The sequence below is a fragment of the Callithrix jacchus genome, chromosome 5 (assembly GCF_049354715.1).
Source record: "Callithrix jacchus isolate 240 chromosome 5, calJac240_pri, whole genome shotgun sequence".
Classification (NCBI taxonomy): Eukaryota; Metazoa; Chordata; class Mammalia; order Primates; family Cebidae; genus Callithrix; species Callithrix jacchus.
In genome coordinates this window covers 120,010,876-120,037,590 of record NC_133506.1, presented here as the reverse complement: position 1 = coordinate 120,037,590, position 26,715 = coordinate 120,010,876, and the positions used below count along the sequence as shown (strand labels likewise).

At 48.1% G+C, this 26,715-nt stretch overlaps 1 protein-coding gene across 11 annotated transcripts; it reads right to left on the bottom strand.

Moving 5' to 3' along the window:
* LOC128932267 (uncharacterized) lies at positions 1-26,715 on the bottom strand. 11 transcript variants are annotated; one of them, XM_054257086.2, is made up of 9 exons: positions 26,629-26,715; positions 25,363-25,504; positions 24,611-24,656; positions 21,459-21,563; positions 18,589-18,625; positions 16,173-16,236; positions 15,946-16,074; positions 4,473-4,572; positions 1-2,043 (listed from the first exon to the last, which is right to left on the bottom strand). In XM_054257086.2, the coding sequence occupies exons 2-7, from the start codon at positions 25,412-25,414 to the stop codon at positions 16,055-16,057; spliced, it is 324 nt and encodes a 107-aa protein (XP_054113061.1). In that variant the 5' UTR covers positions 25,415-25,504; positions 26,629-26,715; the 3' UTR covers positions 1-2,043; positions 4,473-4,572; positions 15,946-16,054. The 11 variants fall into 11 exon arrangements, with proteins under 11 accessions (XP_054113061.1, XP_078230459.1, XP_054113058.1 ...); XM_078374333.1 differs by having other exon boundaries at positions 1-716; XM_054257083.2 differs by lacking the exon at positions 15,946-16,074.

Below are 26,715 nucleotides of genomic sequence, written 5' to 3'. Positions count from 1 at the left end.
GAGAGAATAAACTTCAGTTGTTTTAAGACACCAGGGTTGTGGTTGTTACAGAAGCCTCGGGAAACTAATACATTTATACTGGAGATTTCATCTTGAACAAAACCAGTTCATGGTCTAGTGGGACAAGAGAGAAGTAAACAGTGTGTAGAGGCACTCAGAAGGGAGGCACCTTGCCAGAACTGGGGAGTGGACAAGTAAGGCAGGCAAGGCTGGCGGAGTTGGAGGACTTAGCCAGGTTAGGGGCTGAAACAGGAAGGGCATACCAAGCAGAGAAAACTGTAGGTAAAAGCATGGATGGGAGAAAACACTGCTTTCAGGAAACTTCCCATGTTTGGGATGGCAGGTGTGTGGGGGGTTGTGGGAGTAGCATGACAGAATTGCTGAGGTGGGCAGTAGGGGTAAGAGAGCCAAAGATCTTGGCTTCCACCCAGAATGGACTCAAACCCTCCACTCTGCCCTGGCACTGGGCCCAGGTCGTAGAATCCCAGACTGTCGATATTGGAAAAAAGCCTTAGAGATCATCCAGTAGTCTTGCCATTTCACACATAGAGAAACTGAGGCTCACAAAAAGTGAGCCAATCCAGGGAATAAGCAAGAACCAATTGGCTGCACTCTGACCTCTCTCTTGAGCCTGGGTGTCCCGTATGTGAGGATCTCAGACACTGTCTGGAGGTCCCTCTGCAATCCATTTCCAAACAGCACTGGCCTTGTAGTCTCTAGACAAAGAGGGTGTCATTTGCATATTATTTGCATGTTGCTAATTGGATGAGAGAGGCAGATTCATCCAGGCCCTCCCCTTCATGTCCCCCCATCCTATTTCACTCACATCAAGTTGTTCTCCCTCATACCTCTCTTGACCTCAACAACTTCCAGAATTCCAGCCCAACCCTCACTCCTCAAGTTCCTGTACCTAGGCCCAGCTCAACCCCTACTATATTAAACATTTGGTGCTTCCGGGAAGAATTGTTGTATCTAGTCTGGGCGGAAGAGCAGGTTACAATGGAAAGGGAGGCTGTCCAGTTTGAAGTTTTTTCTGGGAATGGGGAGAAGTGGCACTGTAGCCCAGGGGCCATCTGAATGAGGCTGTGGGAGTGGGGGAGGAGGGTGTTCCTTGGGGATCTGGTGGGCAGGTGCCAGCTGCATGCCCCAGGCCTGCCCCAAGCCTCTTGGCTGGCAGCCACACCAGCCCCTTGAAGGAGCTGGCTCCTTCTTTGAGGGAGGAAGAATTTTAGGGAAGGTCTTGGAGCATCCCTTGGCCTGGCAGCCTAACATGGGTAAGGCTGATGTCACCATGTGAGTTACTGTGGACTTTCCAATGGGGACAGCACATCCAGATTCTGAGGGCTGCTGTCAATTCAGAAAATTGTGAGGCACTGTGCTAAAGTAAAGCATGGTGTCTCCCTGAAGGCAGGCACTCAAAAAATGTTTTCTGATAATGAGAGGCCGCCTGTCTCCTGGAGATAGGTAAGGAGAGGGAATCAGAGGGAGGCAGAGACTGCCTCTCTCATCTCCCATTAGCCCCCTCTTTCCTTTGAAACCAAGGTTGTGCCCAAAACCTCTCCTAGATGAGATGTCTGAGCCTGTCTTTTGGTGATTACCAGAGAGGGCACCACACTGTGGCCAAGACAGGTGCACAGGATGACCTCAGGTTCTCCCTGTCCCCATCCTGGCAGAAGAGCTGCAGAGCTCCATCACCATGGCTGACTCAAGCAGCTGCCAGGAGCTGGGAAATTAGGATCCGTGGAAAAACCTGTGGCACAGTTCAGGCTAGCAACCTGCAGAAGTCAGCTCGCTCTAGGGTTACAAAAGTGGCCTGGATAGGGAAAGAAAGACTGACTTCGCTGTGCAGGTAATTCCTCTCCATCCATGGGTGATGTGTGAGCTATGTGCATGTGTGCTGCAGAGACCTCATCCCAGCCTGGATGCACAGCTGTGTGCACATGTCCCATTGGCAACAAGTGTATGTTGTATATGAGTGTCTTCATGGAATTCCACCTTCCCTCTTCCCTCTTCTCTGCAGAGCAGGCCTTCTCTTCTTGTTTCCTGGTAAAATGGGAAGTGAGGGAGTAACTTCAGTTTCATCACCTCTAGCCCTTCTCCCTTGTGGAACACCTTCCATTTGGCCATTTGCCTATGGCAGCAAGCAGTAGATCCATTCTTGGTCCTGAGTGATCCTCACTAGTCCAGATGACCCCATCTTGAACAAACTCCTCTACCCTGGTACCTCCCTCTTCCCCTAGTGTGTCCCATGCCAATACCTCCTCTAATATTCAAATCAAAGGGAAAGGAGGAAGGAACTTGGGTGATGCTGTGGGTGTGGGAGGAGGAAGGGTGCATCAGATACTGTTTGATTTTGCCCAGGTCCCCTCGGAGCACTGCTGCTCATTTAAAATTCCGATTTAAAGCCGAGCGGCTCTTTAAATTTCCACATTAGCATGCGGCCCTGATGCCAGGCCAAGATGTTGGGATGGATTTGGCAGGAACGCCTCCAACAGCAGCAAGCAGCAGCATTTGCCAGCAATAAAACAACGCATGAATAAAAGAAGGCCGCTTGGCAGCAGCAGCAGCCCAGGTAGCTGGGTGAGCCTAGGAGAGGCTTTCGTATGTGGGGGCTCAGAGGCATGAAGGCCCACGTGGAGCATGTGTGTGAGTGCCTCTGTGGTTGTCTTAACTTTCACCACTATCTATGCCTGCAGTGGAATTTGGGGTGAGGGCCCAGGCAAGATCAGGATTTCTCCCTTGTGCCTGTCTCACCCTCCTCCCCCAAGGGATTATCTTCTTAGAGGGGACAGATGTTGTCTTTGATAAGGACACAAGGACTTGGCCTGAAGCCTGAGTTGTCCTGCTTCATTAGGGCCCAGAGAACAGGTGGGGTCAGAGAAACTAACACTGCCCAGAGTGCCTTCCAAGATCCATGACCCCAGATACCGGGGTGCTGATGGGCACTGTTAGGATAAGGGGGCTGAGAGGCCCCTGTGAGTACTGGGTATTGGTGCTAGCTGGATGAAGAGATGCTCTGGGCTGGGAGATTGGCAACTAACTGTGTGCTTGTCCAAGGTTAAGAATGGGGAGTAGCCACAGACAGCAAGGAGCTACTACGCTTGGCTTAACTTTAACTCTCTATAATTTGGGAACACTGAGGTCAGATGGCAAGGGCAGCAAAGGAGTCAGATAAAGCCCTGGCTGGAGGCTGTATACCTCACAGAGGTCATTTCATCTACCCCCTGCTTCCCAGGGTCTAGAGAGTGCAGACCCAAAGGACTGGCTGTTCCTGGATTCTGTGTTCCTCATCTCCAATCACCTGGCCAAGGCTCATCACCCAGCTCCCCAGACATTTTTAGGAGCAAGCAGCCTGTCCTGCATCTGGTAAACTGCCTATCCCTCCTACCTGGTTTAACCATCTCTTTCCCTGAAGTCCAGGGTAAGAGGACAGAAGCAAACAGAGGGGTGGCAGCAGATGGTCTCTGCAGTCTCAGCAAGGCAAAAAAAAAAAGGATATTCTTCAGAGCACCTTTCTCTGATGGAACTCCCCTCCCTTTCCAGCTCACATGAATGATTTCAGGTCCCTATGTGGGGAAAAACTGTTGAGTCTTTGAATTCTCTCAATCCCTAGAAAAGCTGAAGAGCAGACAGGCAGGACCAGGCTCTGGCACAGCAATGGCCCCACACCCTGAAACTAGGACTGGTCCTGATGAGGGAGAACGAGGTGGCCTGATCTCCCAGTACCTTGTTCCCTGGTCCACACATTGGGGTAGGTGAACTCAGGGTGAGGGAGTGGTTAAGAAGGGAGTTTAGGCCAGAGAGATGTTCTTTTGTAAATTATTCATTCATAGAACAAGTCTTTACCAAACAGCTGCTTTATGCTAGGCACTGTTTCTGGGCACTGGGAACACACTGGTGAACACAGATAGAAATGGTCACTGACCTTGTGGAACTTTCCATCCAATGAAGCTAGATCATTATTCAAATGACTGGACAAACACATAGGAACTAACTGTGCTAAGTGCTCTGAAGAAGGATATATAGTACCATGGAAGTGTGTAAGTGGGGGACTTGACTGAGTCTAAGGAGTTGAGAATGAGTTTGCAAAGGACACAGACAAAGACCAGCGGAAGGAGAAGAACTGGCAGAGACATCACAGAATCAAAGGAAGTGGTCGACTGTGCTAAGATACAGGAAGCTCATGAGACACCTATTCGCCCTAACTCCTCATCTGCTAGTTTTGAGTACAGGTATGGAAAGGCTCTGGCATTGCACCTGGCTCACAGTTGGTACTCTGCAATGTTAGCTCCCTTCTCCCTCCCCAAGCTGAGCCTCCCTCCAGGGACCTTAGATTTCTGGAACAAAGCAGCTGCCCAGGCTTAGCCTCCTCTGTCAATGTAGGCTCCCAAACTCCAGCCATCCAGTCCTCAGGGAAAGACCCTAGGCCTCTCCCTCCCTCTCCACATTAGTCACATCACATGGAGGCTTACCATTCCCTATCCTATTTTCTCCTTTGCACTCGTCTTCCATGAAGAGGGGCTAGGGTCTGGGTCTCAGGATACCATTCTGGGTCTGCTTCTGGAGCTGGGCCTAAGAAGAAAAGAGAGTTGGAATTCTCAGCCCCCGTCTAGTCCCGCCTGGGGTGAATCTGAGTGTCTTAGGTGGGGAGAGGGAGTAATGGGGAGATGGGGAGGGGGGCTGCCCACCCAAGACGGCGCAGAGCCCAGAGCCTTTTCCATTGCAGACACCCCATCTGTCTGCCACAGAAGGCTCGGGTTGGAAGAGGTGCAAAGAAGGGGGGTATGGTGGGTGAAACTGTACAGTCTGTGAGCTAGCATGATGGCAGCAAAGGTGCTGACCATGGAAAGGGGCAGAAGGTTAGGGTGGGGTGTTGGTAGGGCTGCTGTCTCAGCTGCTGAAAACTAGAGGCCAGAGGTTGAGTCTGAGGTGAGAAAGACGATAGGGACAACAGTACATGACTCTCCCTAGACTGCTTTGTGTTTGATTTTGACTTTTTTTTTTTTTGAGATGGAGTTTCGCTGTTGTTACCCAGACTGGAGTGCAATGGCACCATCTTGGCTTACCGAAACCTCCGCCTTTTGGGTTCAAGCAATTCTCCTGCCTCAGCCTCCCGAGTAGCTGGGACTACAGGCGCGCGCCACCATGACCAGCTAATTTTTGTATTTTTAGTAGAGACAGAGTTTCACCTTGTTGATTAGGATGGTCTCGATCTCTTGACCTCGTGAGCCACCCGCCTCGGCCTCCCAAAGCGCTGGGATTATAGGTGTGAGCCACCATGCCCAGCCTGATTTTGATTTTTATAGCTCCTTGCTCCAGTGATCAGAGGGCAAAGAGTCATACCCCGCTTGCCAACAACCTAATGGAAGACCAGCAGCCGTGAGAGCTATGGGAAGGAGTACTCCTAAGCCCAGGGCTGGGCTGGATTCATGATGCCTCCCACACCCCAGCAATAAGACCTTTTTCAGACCTTAAAATAATATTTTAGTGTACAGTCTGCAGCATATTTTCCTTCACATATTACTTTAACCTGCTAAAGTCCAGTTAGGTAAACATTATTATTACTCCTGGCCTACAGATGAGGCAACAAGGGCTTTAAAAGATCAAGTGGATAATAACCTGGGATCATAGGAGAGTAAGGAGAAGTGACTAAACCCAAGTCTCCTGACGCTGCACTAGGCTACAGGAGACTTTTCTTGCTCCTCATTTTCTGGTTATTTTACAGCCTCCACTGACAGATCAGATGTGCAGTTTTCTAGTGGAGCGCTCCTTCCTAGTGACTGAAAAGCTAGGATGTACCCAGGCCTTAGGGGACACATACCAGCACAGCCCCCTCTCCTGGATACCAACATCCAGACACTAGGAAACTGGAGATCCAACAGGCCACTTACAGATAGAAATATGAGAGGGAAGCCGGGCACGGTGGCTCACACCTGTAATCCCAGCACTTTGGGAAGCCGAGGCAGGCAGATCACGAGGTCAGGAGTTCGAGACCATCCTGACCAACATGATGAAACCTCGTCTCCATGAAAAATACAAAAATTAGCAGGGTGTGGTGGCATGAGGGATTACCCAGCTACTTGGGAGGCAGGAGAATTGCTTGAACCTGGGAAGCAAAGGCTGCAGTAAGCCGGGATCGTGCCATTGCACTCCAGCCTGGGCAAGAAGAGTGAACGAAACTCCATTAAGAAAAGAAAGAAAGGCCGGCTGTGGTGGCTCAAGCCTCTAATCCCAGTACTTTGGGAGGCCGAGGCGGGTGGATCACGAGGTCAAGAGATCGAGACCCATCCTGGTCAACATGGTGAAACCCCGTCTCTACTAAATACAAAAAAAATTAGCTGGGCATGGTGGCGTGTGCCTGTAATCCCAGCTACTCAGGAGGCTGAGGCAGGAGAATTGCCTGAACCCAGGAGGCGGAGGTTGTGGTGAGCCGAGATCGTGCCATTGCACTCCAGCCTGGGTGACAAGAGTGAAACTCCATCAGAAAGAAGAAAGGAAAGAAAGGAAAGAAAGGAAAGAAAGGAAAGAAAGAAAGAAAGAAAGAAAGAAGGAAAGAAAAGGAAAGAAGAAAGAAAAATAAATAAATAAATAAATAAATAAATAAATAAATAAATAAATATGACAGGGACATAGACTGGAAGTGGCCAGGAAAGGGTGTGGGGAGTGGAAAATGCCAGCTTGGGAAGCAGCTATTGGGGCTCACTCCAGGACCTGGAGCTGGCCCTTAAGAATCCATGGAGGCTGGGCACGGTGGCTCATGCCTGTAATCCCAGCACTTTGGGAGGCTGAGGCAGGCAGATCACGAGGTCAGGATTATCAAGACCATCCTGGCCAACATTATGAAACCCCGTCTCCACTAAAAATACAAAAAAAAATTAGCTGGGTGTGGTGGCGTGCGCCTTTGGTCCCAGCTACTTGGGAGGCTGAGGCAAGGGAATCGCTTGAACACAAGCAGCGAAGGTTGCAGTGAGCCGAGATCGCACCACTGCACTCCAGCTGGGTGACAGAGCAAGACTCCGTCTCAAAAAAACAAAACAGAAAAGAATCCCTGTGGATATCCCATCCCACATTCCAAGTTCTAAATATTTTGTTTCCTCTCTCTACCTAAACTTAAGAAAATATGTTTCCACAGCTTCCCTTGATGCTCTTCCTACTCCAGTCTTTTCTTCCACTCTTCCCTGTTCAAAAGTTCTTCCTCAGTTGTAACCTTCTTTCTTCAGCCTGTAGATAATCCCTCTAAGAGCTCTCTAAGGCAGGTGCTAAGAGAACTTAAGACAGGGCTTCACTTATTAAATATAAATAGACAGGGGAGGGGAACTGAATATAGACACAGATATTTTATCTCTCCATCCCTGTGAATTATTAGGAAGAAAGCACCAGTGGTTGCTAAGCAACAGGTCTCCACAGAGGACAAGGCACCAGAGGAAAAAGCCCCTTTGACTGAATATTGGGGTGGGAGGGTAGAGAAGGTGGGGGTCAAAGGCCTTTGGCTGGCAGTCCAGTTGTGAGGAATGGTTGGTTTGTCCTCCAAGACCAGCCCTTTCCCCAGGCCTTAGCAAACCTTCAGGATTGGTGGCAGGAGGAAGGCCTCAGGCACTCCTACCTGCCAGGAGGAGGGAACCTGGTTTCCATAGCAACCCAGAAACAATCCTGGCCTTGTTTTGCTTATGACTTCTTTGTAACCCCTCTGTGAACACTCACTATCACAGACTCCCTTCTCTGACCCTCAACTTCTGATTTGAGGGACAGAGCCCATAGAAAGGTTGCGGGGTAGTGCCACAAAAGCTGGTCTCACTTGGTCCTAACGTGACCTATTAAGACTATAAAGGAGAGGTGACTTATAAGGCTAAGGACCTCCAGGTATCCTCTGACCTCTGGATCTCATAAGGGGCTGCAAAATGCCAAATGGTGACATCAGATGAAAACTAGGCTCAGGCTAGCTTTCTAAAGGGCGAGTATAGACTGGGGTTCAAGGGCAGGAGAGAATGAAAGGACAGGGACATTTGTGTGCCGTGGACACCCAGGCCCCCATCCTTCTCGACCTCAAGTCCACTGTCATCAAGAACCGGAAAATGGAGATATAGAACATTAACGTATGTCAAGTATAAGTGAGTGGCACCAAGGGGCATAATCTGTTTTTCTAATATGACCACAAGCAGAGCGTTAGAAGAATTAGGCCGACAGCTGCTGGTTTTTCCCTTCTTTCTCTCCCCCCTTCCTCACTCTCCCTCTCCCTTCCTCCTCGGCGTTTGCACACACCAATGGCAGCCGAGCCCTGCTTGCGATTTCTCTTAATCTTCCTCCGCCATCCTGCGCTCTTTCCGCAGGCGGTGCTGCGAAGCCGGCAGAGCCCCGCGTCACACCTTACTGCTCTCTGAGATTGCTCCACAGAGAGCTCAAGGAGATGGCAATTCGGCGCTGATGCCGGCTGGCAGCAGTTGGGAGAGTAGAAGGAGAAGAGAGAGGGAGGAGGGGAGGGGAGAAAAAAGTTGGCACGGATACCAAGTTTTTCCCTAGAGAGATATGGGGGGGGGCAGGAAGCAAGAGAAGAAGAGAGAAAATGACACAGAGAAATGGAAAAGAGAAAAAAGAGACACAGAGAGAGAATGAGAATGAATATTGACTTATCTCAGATGTCTACATGTGGGTATTTCTAGCCCACCTGACTCATGGCCATCTAAAGATCACACCACCCAGTTGGGGTTCCCACTCACCCATTCCCTACCCTGCATCACTTACACACACACACACACTCTCTCAGCCAACCTGGAAGTCAAGAGTGGTTCAGGCATGTTGTGTGTATTCATGTGTGAGGGTGCGCGTGTGTGTGTGTGTGTGTGTGTACGCCTGTATGTTGTCTCTGTTTTGGATCGCAGTAGAATGCAGTATGTAAATGAGATGGTTATTACCGCAATGTTCATCAAGCTGAGCCGAGAAGACATTAATAGCCTGATGAATATGCATGTGAATTTGTTAATTAAGTTAATTATTCTGCTGAAAATGCATTCGTCTTCCAAGGACATTTTCCCAATGATTTTTACATGCTCTAGCCATTAGTCATGCTATATTTTATCAGGGAAATGAGTTTGCTTAAGTTGTAAAAAAAAAAAAAAAAAAACAAAGAAAGAAAAAGGAGAGAGAGAAAGAAAGGAGGAAAAAAAATGAGAGAGGAAAATTCGTTGAAGTTGAGAGTGGAAAGGCATCTGAGGCAGGCCTGAAGTTTGAGGCCCAGCTGGGCTTTTGAAGCCTACCCTCGATTTTTATGGGTACCTCACTCTACAATTTTTTTGCCCTTTTTTTGATGACAAACTTTTTTTTCCAGTGCCAAATTTCCAACACATTAATTAATTGTTGTAGCCAATTAACTGTAGTTGTGCAAATGAGTTTAGCACTAATTACCATGCAGTGCCTGTAATCACATAAAAAACTTGCTGAGAGAGAGAGAGGAGAAAAGAAAGAAGGAATGGGAATGGAGTGGTCGCAGGAGAGGAAGGGACCTGAAGAGACGAGCAGCCAAGGAAAGGGAACAAGGCAGGGAGGGGTCTTGAGATTTCCTCACCATCTTGGCCCTAAGAGAAGGCAGCTGTCTTCCCAGCCACAGTCAGGACCTCTGGAGAGCCAGGAAATCTCAGTGTGGGTGGAGGTGAAAGAGCTAGTAAAGAGTGGTCTGCCTTTGTCTGAGAACTTCCAACCAGAGGACAGAGGTTCAGAATGGATATCTCTAGTTGTTTTGATGATACAGTGTGATGTCTATATAATCTTTATAGTCCCCATTCCAGGTCTGGCCTCAGTGTTTATATCCCACATGGCTGGGACTACTTGGCAGGAACCAGTGGGTACCATTGAGAGATATGCTGTTCCTGATGGGCCCAAGAAGATGGAGGAGTGATACGTAATCTTTGCCTGATTCTGCAGCTGTAAGTGAATGGGGAAAACAGGAGTCCACGGCTGTTGGAATAGGCCAAGAGAGCAATGGTAACATCAACTATAAAAGAGCCAGCTCCAGCAGGAGGTGGGAGGTGGCAGCCTTTGGCCAGACAGAACTCCCAGGAGAGGAGCCAAACCTACTCTCCTACAAATTGGCATCTCCACATTCATCATGTCTGGGCCAAGTCTAGGTTTCCACCTGTCAGCTTCAACCAGTGCCCAGAGGCTGAGGGACAGACCAAACAATTTCTCTAGCTTCTCCCGAGCTGTCCATGAGTTCAGTTGCCGTGAACAGCAGTGGTAAAGTCAGCACTAAGCACTGAACTGGCATTTTTGCTTCCACTGTGCTCATCCCCTCTCTACCATGTCCTAGACACTGAGCCTGCCCAACAGGTGTGTGTGGATGTGTGGGTTTGTAAATGAACTATAGTTCCCCTGATCAAAAACAACAACAGAAAGTGCTATATATCCCTTACCCCTTAGAATAGAGAGCTCACTTATTATTGGTCTCAATTTCCTCAGACCCCATAGACACATTCAACTGTGCATTTCCAAAGAGGACATTAATATCTCATCCTCTGATAGGCATCCAAAAGGGTGCTGGGTCCTCCCTTCTCCACTCCAGGTCTCAGGTCTGTGGATAGATTCTTCAAGGGCACCATTCACCTCAGCCTTGTTCTCTGGCAAAGGGGAAACAATTTCAAGGGCACAGGTCCCCTGCTCCAAGACATTGCTGACATTGCTACTTTTTTCTTTTTAGACAGGGTTTTGCTCTGTTGCCTAGGCTGGAGTGCAGCGGCACAATCTTGGCTTACTGTAGCAGCCTCCACCTCCTGAGTTCAAGCAATTCTCCTGCCTCTGCCTCTCGAGTAGCTGAGATTACAGGTGCTCACTACCAAGCCTGGCTAATTTTTGTGTTTTTAGTAGAAATGGAGTTTCACCCTGTTGACCAGGCTGGTGTCGAACTCCTTGACCTCAAGTGATCCACCCTCCTCGGCCTCCAAAAGTGCTGGGATTAAAGGCATGTGCCATCGTGCCTGGCCTGTGCTGTTCTTTTACTCTATGGACTGAAGTTGGCTGTGAGAACCTGAGTTGACCCAGGCTGTTCCAGTGCTCTCCCTGCCCCCAACATCTCTCTACTAGTAGTATAGAAAGGCCTCCACCTGAAAAGTCAACTGTGGTGGGAAGAGCCTTATCTTAGATTCCAGGCTCTTCTTTGTCACTTAACATCATGTGATCTTGGGAAAATGATTTAATGTGAGCCTCAATTTTCCACATCTATAAAATGGAGATAACAGTAATGCCATTCCCAATTAAGAAGTTTAATAATTATGAATATAAAATATTCAGCAAACAAGTGAAATGAGGTATTTCATTCATTGCTAATGAGTACAAAGTGATAGAACCTTGTTGATGGGCAACTTGGCAATACAGAAAAATGTTTATGTTCACACAAAAATCTGTACATTAATGTTCATAGCAGCTTTATTTGTAATAGCCAAAAATCTGGAATTAGCCCAGATGGCCTTCTGCAGGTAACTGGCCAAACAAACTGTGGTATACTCATACCATAGAATAAGTAAAAGGAATGAACTACTGATACACATAAAAACTCAGACAGATCTCCAGGGAATTATGCTGCATGAAAAAAGACAACCTGGGCACAGTGGCTCACGCCTATAATCTCAGCAACTTGAGAGGCTAAAGCAGGCACTCCTCGAGGCTAGGAGTTTGAGCCCACCCTTGGCAACATAGAAAGGTCTCATTTTACATTCTACAAAAATTTAAAAATTAGTCTGGCAATGGTGGTAGACACCTGTAGTCTTAGCCACTTACAAGACTGAGGCTGGAGGATCCCTTGAGCCCAGGATTTTTTTATTTTTTAACTTTTTTTTTTTTTTTTTTGTATGAGATAGGGTCTTGCTCTGTCACCCAGGCTGGTGTGCAGTAGCATGATCTTGGCTTACCACAACCTCTGCCTCCCAGGTTCAAGAGACCTTCCCACTTCAGCCCCCCAAGTAGCTGGGACTACAGGAGCATGCCATCATGCCCAGCTAATAAGCCCAGGTTTTCGAGGCTGCAGTGAGCTATGACTGAGCCACTGTACTCCATCCTGGGTGACAGAGCAAGATCCTGTCTCTAAAACAATAAAAAAGACAATCCTAAAAAGTTATGTACTATATTACCCCATTTCTGAAACGATGAAATTTTAGAAGAAGACAGATTAGTGGTGTCAAAGGTTAGGGAGGGGATAAGGTGGGTGAAAGGGTAGGAGGTGTGATTATAAAAGGGCAACATGAAGAACTGTTGTGGTGTTAGTCAGCTTCTTGACTGTAGTTGTAGATACATAAAATTACACAAGTAATAAAATTGTATAGTACTTAATATATACACATATGGGAACAAGTAAAGCTAGAGAAATCTGGATAAGACTGGTAGATTATATCAAGATCAACATTCTGGTTATGGCATTATACTATAGTTTCATAAAATGTTGCCATTTGGTGAAAGTGGACAAAATGTACAAGAGACCTCTCTGTCTCTGTATTATGTCTCACAGCTGCATGTGGATCTACTATGATCTCAATTTTAAATGCCTTGATAGATTATTAATGTCTCTGTTGGGTATAGGAGGGAATAGGGGCCGCCTTGTGTTTCTAGTGTAGAATTCCAACGAGGAAGACTAATAAATATTATTCTCATTAGGGCACATCAATAAAATGAACATAACCATGGGAAGTGGGTATTTGTATCCATCGACCAGTAATTCCACTTCTCAGAATTACTTCTTTAAAATGCACAAAGGCCGGGCGCAGTGGCTCACGCCTGTAATCCCAGCATTTTGGGAGTCCAAAGCAGATGGATCACCTGAGGTCAGGAGTTTGAGACCAGCCTTGCCAACATGGTGAAACCCCATCTCTACTAAAAATACAAAAATTAGCCAGGCATGGTGGCAGGCGCATGTCATCTCAGCTACTTGGGAGGCTGAGGCAGGAGAATCACTTGAATCCAGGAGGCAGAAGGTGCAATGAGCCGAGACTATACCACTGTACTCCAGCCCAGGCAATAAGAGCAAAAATCTGTCTCAAAAAATAAATTAAATAAAATGCATAAAGTTTTATTTGTTTGGATATTCACTGTGATATTTCTTACAACAGCAAAAATACCTAAATGATTCAAAATAGGGAATGAGCCTTATAAATCACAGCATATCCAGAGGATGAAATACTCCATAGGCTTCAAACATACTTTAAAACACACACACACACACACACACACACACACACAAATAAATAAATAATAAAAATAAAATAAAAAACATACTTGGGATAAAAAAAAGCAACCACACTCGGCAAGGTGCGATGGCTCAAGCCTGTAATCTCAGCACTTTGGGAGGCTGAGACGGGTGGATCACAAGGTCAGAAGATCGAGACCATCCTGGCCAACATGGTGAAACCCCATTTCTACTAAAATTACAAAAATTAGTGGGGCATGGTGGAGCATGCCTGTAATTCCAGCTACTTGGGAGGCTGAAGAAGAAGAACTGCTTGAACCAGGGAGTTGGAAGTTGCAGTGAGCTAAGATTGCACCACTTTGCTCCAGCCTGGTGACTCTGTCTCAAAAAAAAAAAAACAAAAACAAAAACACAACACTCAGTACAATGCCGGCCACAGAAGCATCAATAAATGGAGTTCTCCTAACTGGGTTGTTTTGGGTCTCAAAAGAGCTAATGTAGATCAATGTAATTGACAAACTGTGAAGTGCCTAGCAAATACTAGTTGTTGCTATCCTAATGACTATCTCTCCCAGCTCCATCCTGGATGAAGCTGAACCTCTAGGCAGAACAGTGGCCAAGGTACTCTGGCTTGAGAGACATAGGAATGGGGGAACTGATTTCTTGCGGAGTCTGAGTTAAGGATTGGGACTACTTTCTTTCCAGAGGATGGCCACCCCTACTCTACATCATGTAAAAAACTACAGACATTCTCCCCAGCATATGCACATACATTTGGCCGTTAATCTCAGGGAACCCACAAAGTCTTTGAAGCAATGTCAGCCCTACTAACTTCATAAAAGTAGTAGTACTCTATTGCACAATCCACTGTTGAGTAAGCATCTACTGAGTATCAGGCACTGCTGTAGGTGATTTACACACATTATTTCATGAAATTCTCACAACAAATTTAAAGAGTAATTGTTTATCTGCATTTTACAAGAAAACCAGGACTCTGGGCTGGGGGCAATGTCTCATTCCTATAATCCCAACACTTTGGGAGGCCAAGACAGGTGGATCACAAGATCAGGAGATGGAGACCATCCTGGCTAACACGGTGAAACCACATCTTTACCAAAAATACAAAAAACTAGCCGGGCATGGTGGCATGCACCTGGTAATCCCAGGTACTCAGGAGACTGAGGCAGGAGAATCACTTGAACCCGGGAAGCAGAGGTTGCAGTGAGCCGAGACTGAACCACTGTACTCCAGCCTGGGTGAAAGAGCAAGACTCTGTCTCAAAAAAAAACTAGGACTCAAAGAGGTTAAGTGACTTACCAAGGTAGCACAGCTGGTAAGTGGCAGAGCTGGCACTGGAACCCAGGGCTATCTCCAAAACTTGTGATCTAACCACCACACATACTATATTACATTAGAAGAACTGAGAAGTGGTGCACTGTGTGGAAACTGTGCTGAGGCTGTCTGCAAGAGGCCTGGAAAACTAACCTTGTTTGTCCAATGCTCCTTAGGGAGACACAAACACAAACCAGCAGGCAGAAGAAAAATCTCAGAAGAGAATCAGGCCCAATCTGAAGTCTTTCATCCCATGAGTAAGTTTTTCCATATGTCTACCCTCTATCCTTTCTGCTAAAATCTGATGCCTTTTGCTCTCTTCTGTTTCCAGCGAGGATGGTGAGTAGAAGACTTAGTGTCCTCCATAAAAGGTCAAGAGAGGACAGAGGGGGCTTTTCTTTCCCCAGCTGTGTTGAGGCCATAACTAGGATGCCCCTACCTTCTTGGTCTCTTTGATCTGCCCCAAGGTATCAAACTAGAAGACACAGGAGAAAATGACCAGGAAAGACAAGAAAGCAGCAGCAGCATAACCAGACCAAAAAGACCAGCTTGGAGAATGGCCTGGGGGTCTCTCAGGATCTTAGTGCTGGGCTCAGGTGACGTTAAGGTGGGCAGTGTTTCCCACCAGGCTCAGCAGCGAGCTTCATGTCTGACATCTACCCAGCTGTAGAAGTCCAGCCAGCATTTCTCAAGCCAGTGCCTCTTGTTTGTCTTGATATAACATCTCTACAGCTACCTCTCTCTCAGACATAAAGGAAGGAACTGGCGGTTCTGCCACTCTGGATTTACCCCTCTATTTCAACACTACCTTGCTATATTTGCACAGGTGCAGGCAACCCAACTGGTGGCTTTAGAGATGCCCAGGGAAGATCATAATTTTGTGAGGAGATGATAGGATCCCAAGGCTAGATCCAAAAGAGCTCTTCCAGGATCTCCAGGCTAGGTCCAAATTTCTTTCCTTTTTTCTCCACTGAGAGCCAGGAGGGCAGCGGGGTCCTAAGACCAGACACATAGAATGGAGGGGAGGGGTGTCATTGCCCCTTCCCTCTTCCACACATTATTCTACCCTGCTGGTGCCCAAGCATGCCTGCTGCTCACTTGGCTTCCCTTAGCCTATCTACCCTATGGACAAGAGAGGGTTAAAGGCATGGTATGGGCAAGCTATAAATTTCCCATCAGTGTGGGGAGAGCAGGATTGTTGGCAGGGAGGGGGTTGGGTTGGGGGGAGGGGGAGCTGGGAAAAAGCCAGGAGGTTGTCTCTAGGTAACAATAAACACTGCAAGCAAGGAGCAGCTGTTACACTTACTCTCTCTGCATCACAATGCTGAAATAACACTAATAAACCAGTGTGCCCAATGCACAGGCATACACGTATTTAGGGCTGAGACCCCACTGTACCCCTACGGCTGCCCTCTGCTCCAGGGCAGGGCCCTTCATGGCAGTGGACATACCTGTCCTGGCCTCAGTATACTTGTGGGGAAGGATGAAGACTGACAAGTCCTCCCCACTCCAGTGGAATTCTCAGGGTTAGAGTGATGATGGAGGCTGGATATCCTGGGTTCAGATCCTGGTGGCATTCACTGGAAAGAGTTGAAACAGGGGTAGTTCTCGGTTGGGAGCTGGGAGGAGAGGAAGAGAGTGAGAGAGAGAAAAGCATAGGGAACAGACAACTACTTACCATGTCCTCTCAGACTGGAGGGGATGAGGTGGCCAGGAATGGAGGTGGCCAGGAATGGAGCTGGCTATAGAGAGGTGAAAGAAAAGGTGGGCAGAAAATAAGGTTTGAGAAAGTAGAGGATTAGGGAATGTGATATCATGGCATGTTTTTTTTTTTTTTTTTTGAGACTCAGTCCCATTCTTTCACCCAGGCTGGAGTGCAATGGCATAATCTCGGCTCACTGCAACCTACAGCTCCCAGGCTCAAGCAATCCTCCCACCTCAGCCTCCCAAGTAGCTGGGACTAGAGATGTATGCCACCCAATTTTTTTTTTTTTTTTAATTGTAGAGATGAGGTTTCACCATGCTTCCCAGGCTAGTCTCGAACTCCTGAGCTCAAGTGATCCTCCCATCTTGGCCTCCCAAAGTGCTGGGATTATAGGCATGAGCCACTTTGTCTGGCCATAGCATGATTCTGTTATCTCACCTGGGGCTGAACTCCCTACACCTGCCTAACCTGACCTGGTGGACCCAAGCTCCCCGTCAACAGTACTACTTTTATACCCAGGGCCAGCTGTTGGTTTAGTTTTTAGTTCAGGACTGAGCTTATTATGCAGGGAATCTGGGGCTTCTGTTAGTGCTGGGGAGAGCTGGGGGAGTGGAACTGTTCTGGTCTTCCTGCACAAGGAGTGGCTAGTCGGCTGTCCTTTTTCTAACCAAAGCCATCTCTGGATCACCAGGACCAAGTGAGCAGAGGTTCCCTTATCCTGGCAGGAGAGTAGAGCTGCCAGCAATGAAAGGAACAGAAATAGGCAAATGAGAACTCAGGCTCTGTCACAGACCCTCCTCCTCTTAGCCCATCCTTCTCTGAGAATGGGATGTTTATTATTATGTGTCTGTATCTGGATATACTAGCAACCAAGATCCCTATGACTCTCTCTCTTTTTTTTTTTTTTTTTTTTTGAGATAGAGTCTCACTCTGTTGCCCAGGCTGGAGTGCAGTGGCGCGATCCTGGCTCACTGCAACCTCCATCTCCCAGGTTCAGCAATTCTCCTGCCTGAGCCTCCTGAGTAGCTGAGACTATAGGCACACACTACCATGCCCGGCTTATTTTTGTGTTTTTAGCAGAGATAGAGTTTCACCATGTTGGCTAAAATGGTCTCAGTCTCCTGACCTTGTGATCCACCTGCCTTAGCCTCCCAAAGTGCTGGGATTACAGGCATGAGCTATCACGTTCAGCCATCCTAACTGTTACTCTTTACCAGATCCAGTCACGGGCCCCTGGGACTGGAGTCCAAGGTATGTATGGTTCTCCGGGTCCACTTTCTGGCCTCTTTCTCCTGGTGTGATCTCAAACACAGTACCCTATTATCCCCCTGATCAGAAAGAATGGAGACAATGCATACTGCCCACCTGGCACATAAGGGAGGAGGAAATTTACATTTCTGAAGATCTATGGTTCTGCACCCATCTCCACAGCCTGCACCACTACTCTGATTCAGCCACCCTAGCTGCTTCTCTCTTGTCACAGGTGTCTGTTTCCAGAAAGGAGAGTACTGAGACCCAGCAGTTATCATTCTAGGTTCTGGTGCTGTAAAATAACTTTAAAAAAATTTTTTTTTGAGGCAGTCTTGCTCTATCACCCAGGCTGGAGTGTAATGGTGCAATCTTGGCTCACTGCAACTTCTGCCTCCTGGGTTCAAGTGATTCTCCTGACTCAGCCTCTTGAGTAGCTGGAATTACAGGCATGCACCAGCTAATTTTTTGTATTTTTAGTAAAGACAGAGTTTCACCATGCTAGCCGGGCTGGTCTTGAACTCCTGACCCGCCTCAGCATCCCAAAGTGCTGGGATTACAGATGTGAGCCACCATGCCTGGCCAACATAGCTTTTTTTACTTCTAAAAATTTAGTGTTAGCTGGGTACCTTGTCTGGACAGGCAAGGAAGGGTAGAGAGAAGTAACTGTATTTGCCTAGAAAGCTCCCTCTTCTGGAAGGTGCCCACGGGCACTGAGCTACCCTAGCACAGGTGGATGCCCCAAAACGTCTGTGCAGCCAATGAATACAGTAGGGCAAGAATAACTGGCCTCTCCTATCCTTTCCTCACTGAGACACCTCTAACTGGGAATGCTCAGCTTCCCCTGCTCTCTTCTCTCCCATTTCCCTCTCTTTTTTCATAGTTGGGGCCTTCCCTGCTCCACAATCCAGATGAGGGACCTTCATCTACAGAGTTCCGAGTGGGGAGATAGAAGGCCAAAGAGAGCTCTAACAGGCCTGGACTCCTTCTCCTCCACTCCAGGTGGAGTGTGACCCACCTCCACGGCTGTGAGTCACCAGAACCTTGAGCTTGCTGAGCTACCAGCAGCCTTCTAACTCTTTCCTTCCTCTAGCCAGGCAGATATGTACCCAATGGGCCCCAGAGCCTGCCATCTTCCTACCTTCATGGCCACAGACTCCTCCTTCATTTCTAGGAATCTGCAACATAGAAGCATGGAAATGAGTGAGCAAAGGAGTGTGAGACCTCAGCATGTGCTCTGTGATGGGGTAGAGAGCCGGCTGCCTGCACAGCAGAGCAGGATCACTAGCCAGGCGAGCTGGCACACTTGGGCACACAGCCCTGTCAGCATGCGAGAGGGGAAGCAGGAGAGGATGGGGTAAGAATGCTGTTTCAGGAGCAGGCATCTCCTCCTGGCTTCTTCTCTGGTCACTTTCTTCTCCTTGGCCTTTCTCGTTGGGTGCTGATGGATACCATGGCACTGCCCCCTCTATCTACCCCTTTCTTGGCCTTCCTTTCCCTTCTCCAGGGCTTTGGAAGCCACAGAGAGAGGACCTGCAATACAACTTCCAAGGTGTCAAGATGGGAGGTTTAGACGTCCAGATCTCTCTTGAATGGGAAAATTTAGGGAAGAAGGAAGAAAGAGGTCCTATTAGAGTAAAAGCTAAACCCTAAGCTAACATTGAGCACCTCACCTAGTCCCTTTTCTCCAGAGTGCAGGAAATTCTGGATACTACCATTTTTAACTTTCACTCACTTCAAGTCTACCCCTCTTCCCCACAAAGACCTGGCACCCTTGGCTAAACATTAGGAATGGGAGGCCAAGCCACACTCCTGTAATCCCAGTACTTTGGGAGGCCGAGACAGGTAGATTACTTGAGGTCAAGAGTTTGAAACCATCCTGGCCAACATGATCCCCATCCCTGTCTCTACTAAAAATACAAAAATTAGCTGGGCATGGTGGCACATGCCTATAATCCCAGGTACTCAGGAGGCTGAAGCAGAAGAATCACTTGATCCTGGGAGGCTGAGGTTGCTGTGAGCTGAGATCAGGCCAGCACTCCAGCCTGGCCAACAGAGTGAGACTTCATCTCAAAACAAACAAACTGGCCGGGCTTGATGGCTCATGCCTGTAATCCCAGCACTTTGGGAGGCCGAGGTGGGCAGATCACAAGGTCAGAAGATCAAAATCATCTGGGCCAACATGGTGAAACCCCATCTCTACTAAAAATACAAAAAAAGTAGCTGGGCATGGTGGCACACGCCTGTAGTCCCAGCTACTTGGGAGGCTGAGGCAGGAGAATTGCTTGAACACAAGAGGCGGAGATTGCAGTGAGCCGATATCGTGCCACTGCACTACAGCCTGGGTGACAGTGGGAGACTCTGTCTCAGAAAGCAAACAAACAAACAAACTTTCAATGCATTCACTTCAGAGAGGAAAAAAAAAGAAAGAAAAACAACAACAACAAAAACCTCAGGAGTGAGAGGCAGATGTGATAGAAGTTACAAGAAAGGAGGCTCTGTTCCTTGGAGAAACACCCAGAATATAGACTGAATGCTTTTAGGGCCTTTTAGCCCTAGCTCCTGCAATATGTTAAAGTAGGGATGGACAAGGGGTGAAAAAGAGGGCTTACAGAAAGCCTGCCACCCTCTCTTTCAATGCATGCTCCTTTCCACTGCTGTGTGTTCCAGAGTAGAAACAGCAGCTCTGTAAACAGCAGTCACTTAATAAATCCTACCAACAATACTTGCTCCAAATGTCCTGCCACACATTAGGCAGCCAGCCCCGCAGATGGGACCAAGTCTCAGTTCCCAAACTTCACCCTCTGCCTTGTCAGCACTTTTATCTGCTCTCCCCTGACAAGAGAATCTTCCTTTCCAGTCCCTTGGCACAGCCGTCCTCCCCTGCTAACACCTCTGGGGCCCTCAGAAGTAGGCAAGGGGTCCTAGATGAATTCTTTCCAGACTGTTTTAGAGGGATGTGAGGGGAGCTCTTCTCATCCTATCTGCAGTCGAGAAGGCAGACAATGAGACAGCCAAGGAAATGACTCCGAATCTGAAGGCAGGGCTGGGTGAGGCTAGGGGCACTTAGAGAGGCAGACACTGCTCTTCTCAGAGGATTTGGGGATATAAAATGGGGAACAGAAGGCAACTCTTGGTAGGGGAAGGGTGTTGGGGGCCTAGGGAATGTGACAAAGTTTCTACCGGCACTGCTTTCTAAGCTCTGTGCCTATCCTTGCCCCAACCCTAAATTAGTCTTATGAAGCATGGAAATAAAAATGTTGAGTTTTCTGAGGAAGGAGTAGTATACCAAGAAATCCCACCTTGGAAACCTAGTGGGAGAGTCCCCTTTCTCCTTCATTCTTTCCCTCCTTAAACCTAGCATGTGAACAGTGAAGGAAGCAAGGGGGTGGGGATGGGTACAGCTGGAAACTTGCTCCTCTCTCCAGTACATCAGCACTACAAGAGCCACAAAGGTGCCTAAGAGCTCTAAAGCCATAGCACCGCATGAATTTAGGAACATTTCTAATTCAGTCTTCAGGGCCTTGAATTTAAATTCTGTCTCTGTTCTAGGCTTCGCCATGAGACAAGAAGTATAAGACTACTCCTTAATACATTTTTTGGCATAAGTTTTCTCCCGTGGATTATAGTAAAGCAGGGAAATATGTGATAAGATTTCAAAAAAAGCTGATACTTAGTCTTGGCTGGGGGATTTGTTTCTTGGGTAAGGAGGTGAAGTAACTAATGGACATCCTTCCCTGTAGATCTTATAATACATGGTAAAATTCCACAGGGATCAGGGGTTGTAGGGGATTTTCATACTTGTAAGCAAGAAAATGGATGAGATGACCTCTGGAACAGGCTGTACAGAGGGAATGTCCTCCCAGCAGTGCTCCATAGAAGCTGAACCTGTCCATGACTCCCCTAAGGTTGCTTCTAAGGCAAGGGACAGAAACTTTAGACTTCAAGCAATGGAGAATAATATCCTGCATACCTTCTTTCCTTGACTTTCCTCCCCCAACACCTACCTACCTTTCCTCTTCCTGTGTTCCCAGAAATTCTCCAAATCCAGGAACACAAAGCAATTCCAGAACAGGATTCAAATGATCTCCTCTCTCTGGGTCTTGTTTTTCACATCTGTAAAATGAAGGAGTGGGGCAAGATAAGCTCCAAATTCCCTTTCTTTTTTTTTTTTTTTTCTTTTTTTGAGATGGAGTCTCCTGCTACTCAGGCTGGAGTGCAATGGCTCACTGCAACCTTGACCTTCTGGGTTCAGGTGATCCTCCTAACTCAGCCTCCCAAGTAGCTGGGATTACAGGCACAAGCCACCAGGCCTGGCTAATTTTTTTTTGTATTTTTAGTAGAGATGGGGTTTCACCATGTTGGGCAGTCTGGTCTCAAACTCCCAACCTCAGGTGATCCACCCGCCTCGGCCTCCCAAAGTACTGGGATTATAGGCGTGATCCACGGCGCTAGGCCGGTCCATAGTTCTTGTACTCTCTCTACAAGGACCTCAAAGCTCTGTCCCCACCTTCCTTTCACAATTTTACAGTACTCCCTGAGACAAGCCCGAGCAGACAAAACCCCAGGAGCAAGAAAACAGCCTCACCTCATATTCTGGCTGTGATTTTGGGCTGCAGACCTGAGTCAACAGTATAGTTCCCATCCGTTTGGAGGTCCTGGCATTTGGGGGGAAATCCTGGCACCTCTCCCCAGTGCCTCCCCTCCTCCACCTCACTATTCTCCATGCCAGAACGCAAAGTGGCCAGTGATTGATGGGCCTGGGTTCCCGGTAACCGCACCCAGTGGCCCAATCCTCCTCCCTTACCCAATCCCTCCCCTGTCCCTATTCAGATATCAGATTGTCTCATTTTGGTCCCTGAGGTCCCATTAATTAAAAATACATCCAATTAAATGGCAGGTGAAAACGTGCTATTGGAGCTCTATACCCCCCTGCCCCAGCTTGGTCTCTTCACCCCCCCAACCCCCCTTTTAAGGCTCAGCTGTGCTTTGAGCTGAGAAAAAAGAGAGAGAGAGAGAGAGAGAGAGAGAGAAAGCATGAGGGAGAGAGTAGAGGAAGACATGGGGCAGGGTATGATGGGGGGGTTATTTGATCCTCTGCCAGGGTAGCATGTGCCAGCCTGGGAGGGTGGCACCGTGCCCTGGTGTCTAATTTCTGGAGGTGTGAGTAGGTTCAGTCAGCTGGGTACCCAACTCCATTTCCCTTAAAGGGGCAGAGGGCAGTCAGAGGGTATAGCTAGCTATAATGCCCTCCCTTTAGGCTTTGCAGATGAAGGGCAAAAGTGTAGATGGCAGAGGGTTGGGGCATGTAATAATCAAGGACTGGGAGAGTCTGAGGCCTCCACTTTTGGCATATCTCTGCTCTTCCCCAAACTGGGAAATATATAACGAGGAGCAGGCTGAGACCCAGGTGGCAGGGCATGGCGATGCTTCCCAAGCCTGGCTGTGCCTACCCCTGCCCACAGGAAAGCTGAGAGAGGAATGAAGGGAGGGAGGAAGGAGCCATAACTTGGGTGGGAGCAGATGGGTCAGACAGGATAAAATATGCAGAGAGAGATGTTCATGTGGGCACCATGTCCCCTAGCACTTTATAGGTAAAAGACCTATCCTGTTTGCTTTTTATCTAAGCAAAAAGAAGGAGCAGAGCAGTAGCATGAAGTCACCTTGGCCTGGCTGCCTGGCAGGCGGTGAAGTCAGTGCTTGATGAGCACTGACTGCTCTCATTCTCCTCTATACTTACGGTGTCCCTAGCATGTTGCCAGGTAAGGCATTTTGCCCCACTTCACCCCTCTGTAAAGACCTCTGGCCCCAAGTAATACAAAGCTAATGGGCACTGAAAGCTGTTGGGAAAGGAGCTGGGAAAGTAGGGGTGACTAAGGGTGACACTCAGAATCCAGGCAAGAGTGGGGGTTTTGCCAACCCAGGGCCCCCGCCTGGCCTCCTTGGCAGCCTCAGCACCTCCTCACTTCACTTTAACGCTAATTGGAGATTTTAATCTGCACTGCTGCTCTGCTCAGGGTGCTGGGGGGAGCGCCAGCTGTGCAGTAATTCCAGCAGCACCGACTGTTTAATCAAGCTGTCCTCCTGGGGAGGGGCCCTCAGGCATAGGGGTAGGAAGGAGGAGAATAACCTCTGTCATCTCCCTTAGCCTGTTCAGCCTGGAAGAGCTTCGTGGAGACGGAGGGTCAATTGTGGAGTCCTCAGTCCCACGGAGCCCCCATGGCCATTTGGCACCCCTAGCAGAAACATTGTGTGATATGGGTGGATATGCATATACTCACCAAAAGCAGCCTACTGGGCCAAAGCAGCCTATCCTCCTATCTAGCTCCCTGACACCATTTTTGGCTCAGAGCCCTAGAGTGTCCTGGGGTGTATTCCAGTCACTGAGGCTGCAAACGTCCACTAAACCATCTTGAAGTCTATAGGTTTGTGCTGAGGTAGGTGACAGGGCGACTTAGCTCTCCCAGGCTTCAATCACCCCAACACTTTCTCACTAACAAAGATACTTTTCTTAGAACAATTCTAAGATATTTTTTCCCCTAAAAACCACAGACACCTCCACCTTCTGGGTCAGAAAGTGACTGCCATTAAGGCAGGGGGACAGGGAGGCATACAGCTGGAACGGCTACACCTGAGGGAGAGAAGTACCTGTGCAAGGTGTTCAGTACTTGGAAAGAGGGGGCTTCCCAAGTACAGCTAGAAGCAAATTGAGATGTCAGACCATTAGGGCAAAGTGTTTAGGGGTCTCAAGTCATTTTAAAGGAAGAACAAGAGGTACAAATTATTTGTCTCATATTTGGGGCCCTTGTTCTCTCAGGGTGTTTCTGACCCCTGTTTTGGAGAAAGGGTACCCTCATCCCCAAACTGTTAAGGGGCAGGAGTTTTAATTGGCCAGCAGTGCCCTCGTGTGGCAAAAACCATGACTGCAGCTGCCCAACTGGCAGGGCTATTCTGTGCGATCAATTAACCTGGTAGACTGATATGTAGACAAGTTATAAACGCTGGTGCTCAAAGTACCCCATGAATACTTACTGCTTGACTACATCCAGGGATGTTTCTTGCTAACACCTGCCCTCTGTCTACTTCGGCCCACCTGCTTCACCTCTAACGCAACCCATACGCCTACCAGGAAAGGGAGCACCTTGCCCAGAGGTGGCACTTACTTGAGCTGCTGCTTGTGCTGTCTGGATTGCAGGGATAAGAGAGGCACTGCAGAGAGAGAAGGCCTAGGGTCAAGAGGACAAACTGATGTTACCTCCTATGGCCAGGAGGCAGGGAGATCTCTGCCCATCCTGACCCCCAACTCTCAATAGGCCCCAGAGGAGAGCTGACACCTGAGTTCAAGACAGTAACACCTAGTAGTTGATTCTGCTTTATGGCCGTCTATTCTCCACTCCCTGGAAGCATCTGGGAATGAGTATGGATGGATTCTCAGAGCCTAAGATCCTGGTCCTGGGAAATAGACACTAGATAAAGCATCTTTCCTTTCAGAGCAGTCTGGATAACATTAAAAACAAACACACACACAAAACCTATTCCCTCAAAAGATCCAGGTACTCTCCCAGGGTAGCAAGTAACTAGGAAGAATGCACATCTGCAGCTTCAGACTTCTGGCCCGGAAGAAAGTCTCCTTGTCATTAGACTCTTCCTCTCCAGTACCAAATGCCTTCTGTTTACCAGTACCTTCCCACACCCACTAAATGGAAAAAAAGGTTATGAACTATAGAAAAGGGATGGACATTTGATATAAGGAGGTAGCAGCTCTCTAAAGACTTGGGCTGGAAGTTAGGAAGACATACAGCTGAGTCACCAAGGCCTTCCCCTTGTTGGAGACATTTAATAACAGAGAAAAATACTACCAGAGAGAAACATAACCTTGTTTGGGGTTGATGGGTAGGGGAAGCAGCACACCTACCAGCAAGCAAGGAAGGTGGGTGTAGGCACAGGAGGCTGGTGACCTGCCCCATCTAGGCACTAGAGATGGAGGAAGCAAGCTTGCAGGCCTCTACTTCTGGTGTCTCACACAGTGTTTGGAGAGGTGGAATTTCCCACTGAACCTGGAAAGGAGGTGAAGAAGCTGATTAGAGGTAGTGAGAGGGGACAGAACTGCCCTATCTTGACTCAGAAGAAAGGGATAGAAAACAGCTTTTTGTGCTTGCTTTAGCAGCACATATACTTAAAAAAATGCAATGATACAGAAAAGATTAGCACAGCCCCTGTGCAGTTCCATAAAAAGGAAAGGAGGAAAAGAGGGAGGGAGGGAGGAAGAAAGGAAAGAAGGAAAGAAGGAAGGAAGGAAGGAAGGAAGGAAGGAAGGAGGGAGGGAGGGAGGGAGGGAGGGAAGAAAGGAAGGAAGGAAGGAAGGAAGGGGGAGGGAGGGGAAGAAAAGCTTTTTGGGGCTGGGCATAGTAGCTCAACGTCAATAATCCCTGCACTTTGGTGAGTCCAGGAATTCAAGATCAACCTGGGCAACATGGTGAAACCCTGTCTCTACTAAAAATACAAAAAATTACCCAGACGTGGTGGCACATGCCTCTAGTTCCAGCTACTCAGGAGGATGAGGTGGGAGAAATCACCTGAGCCAGGGAAGTTGAGGCTGCAGTGAGCTGTGATCACGCCACTGCACTGCAGCCTGGGCAACGGGAAAGAAACCCTGCAGGAGTGGGTATATAGATGGCATTGTGGGCTAGTGGGATAGCTCTCCTGGAGGACAGGGCTGAGAGTAACCCAGTAACTGACATCAGAAACCCACTGTAGAGCAACATCCATTAGCACAGCTGGACAAGAGGAAAGAACAGGAACGCCAAGAAGGGGGTTACCTGATCTAGTTGGAAGGGAAAATCTATTAATCAGAAGGTAGAACACCAGAAAAGGGTCAAATTAAAAGCTAAGAAAACTCCTCTGGAGATCTTTTGGAATAAGAAACTTCCCTAAGATCGTCTGTTATCCCAGCCACTCAAGAGGCTGAGGAACGAGAATCGCTTGAACCTGGGAGGCAGAGGTTGCAGTGAGCCAAGATGATGCCACTGCACTCTAGCCTGAGCGACACAGTGAGACTCTGTCTCAAAAAATAATTAAAAAAAAAAAAAAACCTTCTCTAAACCAGGGGTAGTTGGGGTGGGGGTAGGGACATCCCATACAAAAGTAGGTCAGTGGCCTCTGATTGGCTTTAGGTCCCTACCTGGCTTGGCTTTAGGTTCTGTGAAAGAGAATGAATTTGTCAGGCTCTGGATGAGAGGTGACTGATGGACATCACTGCATTCCTCAG

What these genes read in the sequence shown, in the direction of transcription:
- LOC128932267 (XM_054257083.2), bottom strand. Translation starts at nt 25,414, where the DNA reads ATGGGGCAGGTCACCAGCCTCCTGTGCCTACACCCACCTTCCTTGCTT. An exon ending in GGAACACAGGAAGAGGAAAG is followed by an intron (nt 18,626 to 21,458) that starts GTAGGTAGGTGT and finishes TCTATGTTGCAG; the next exon opens with ATTCCTAGAAATGAAGGAGG. An exon ending in AGGAGTCTGTGGCCATGAAG is followed by an intron (nt 16,237 to 18,588) that starts GTAGGAAGATGG and finishes ACCTCTCTATAG; the next exon opens with CCAGCTCCATTCCTGGCCAC.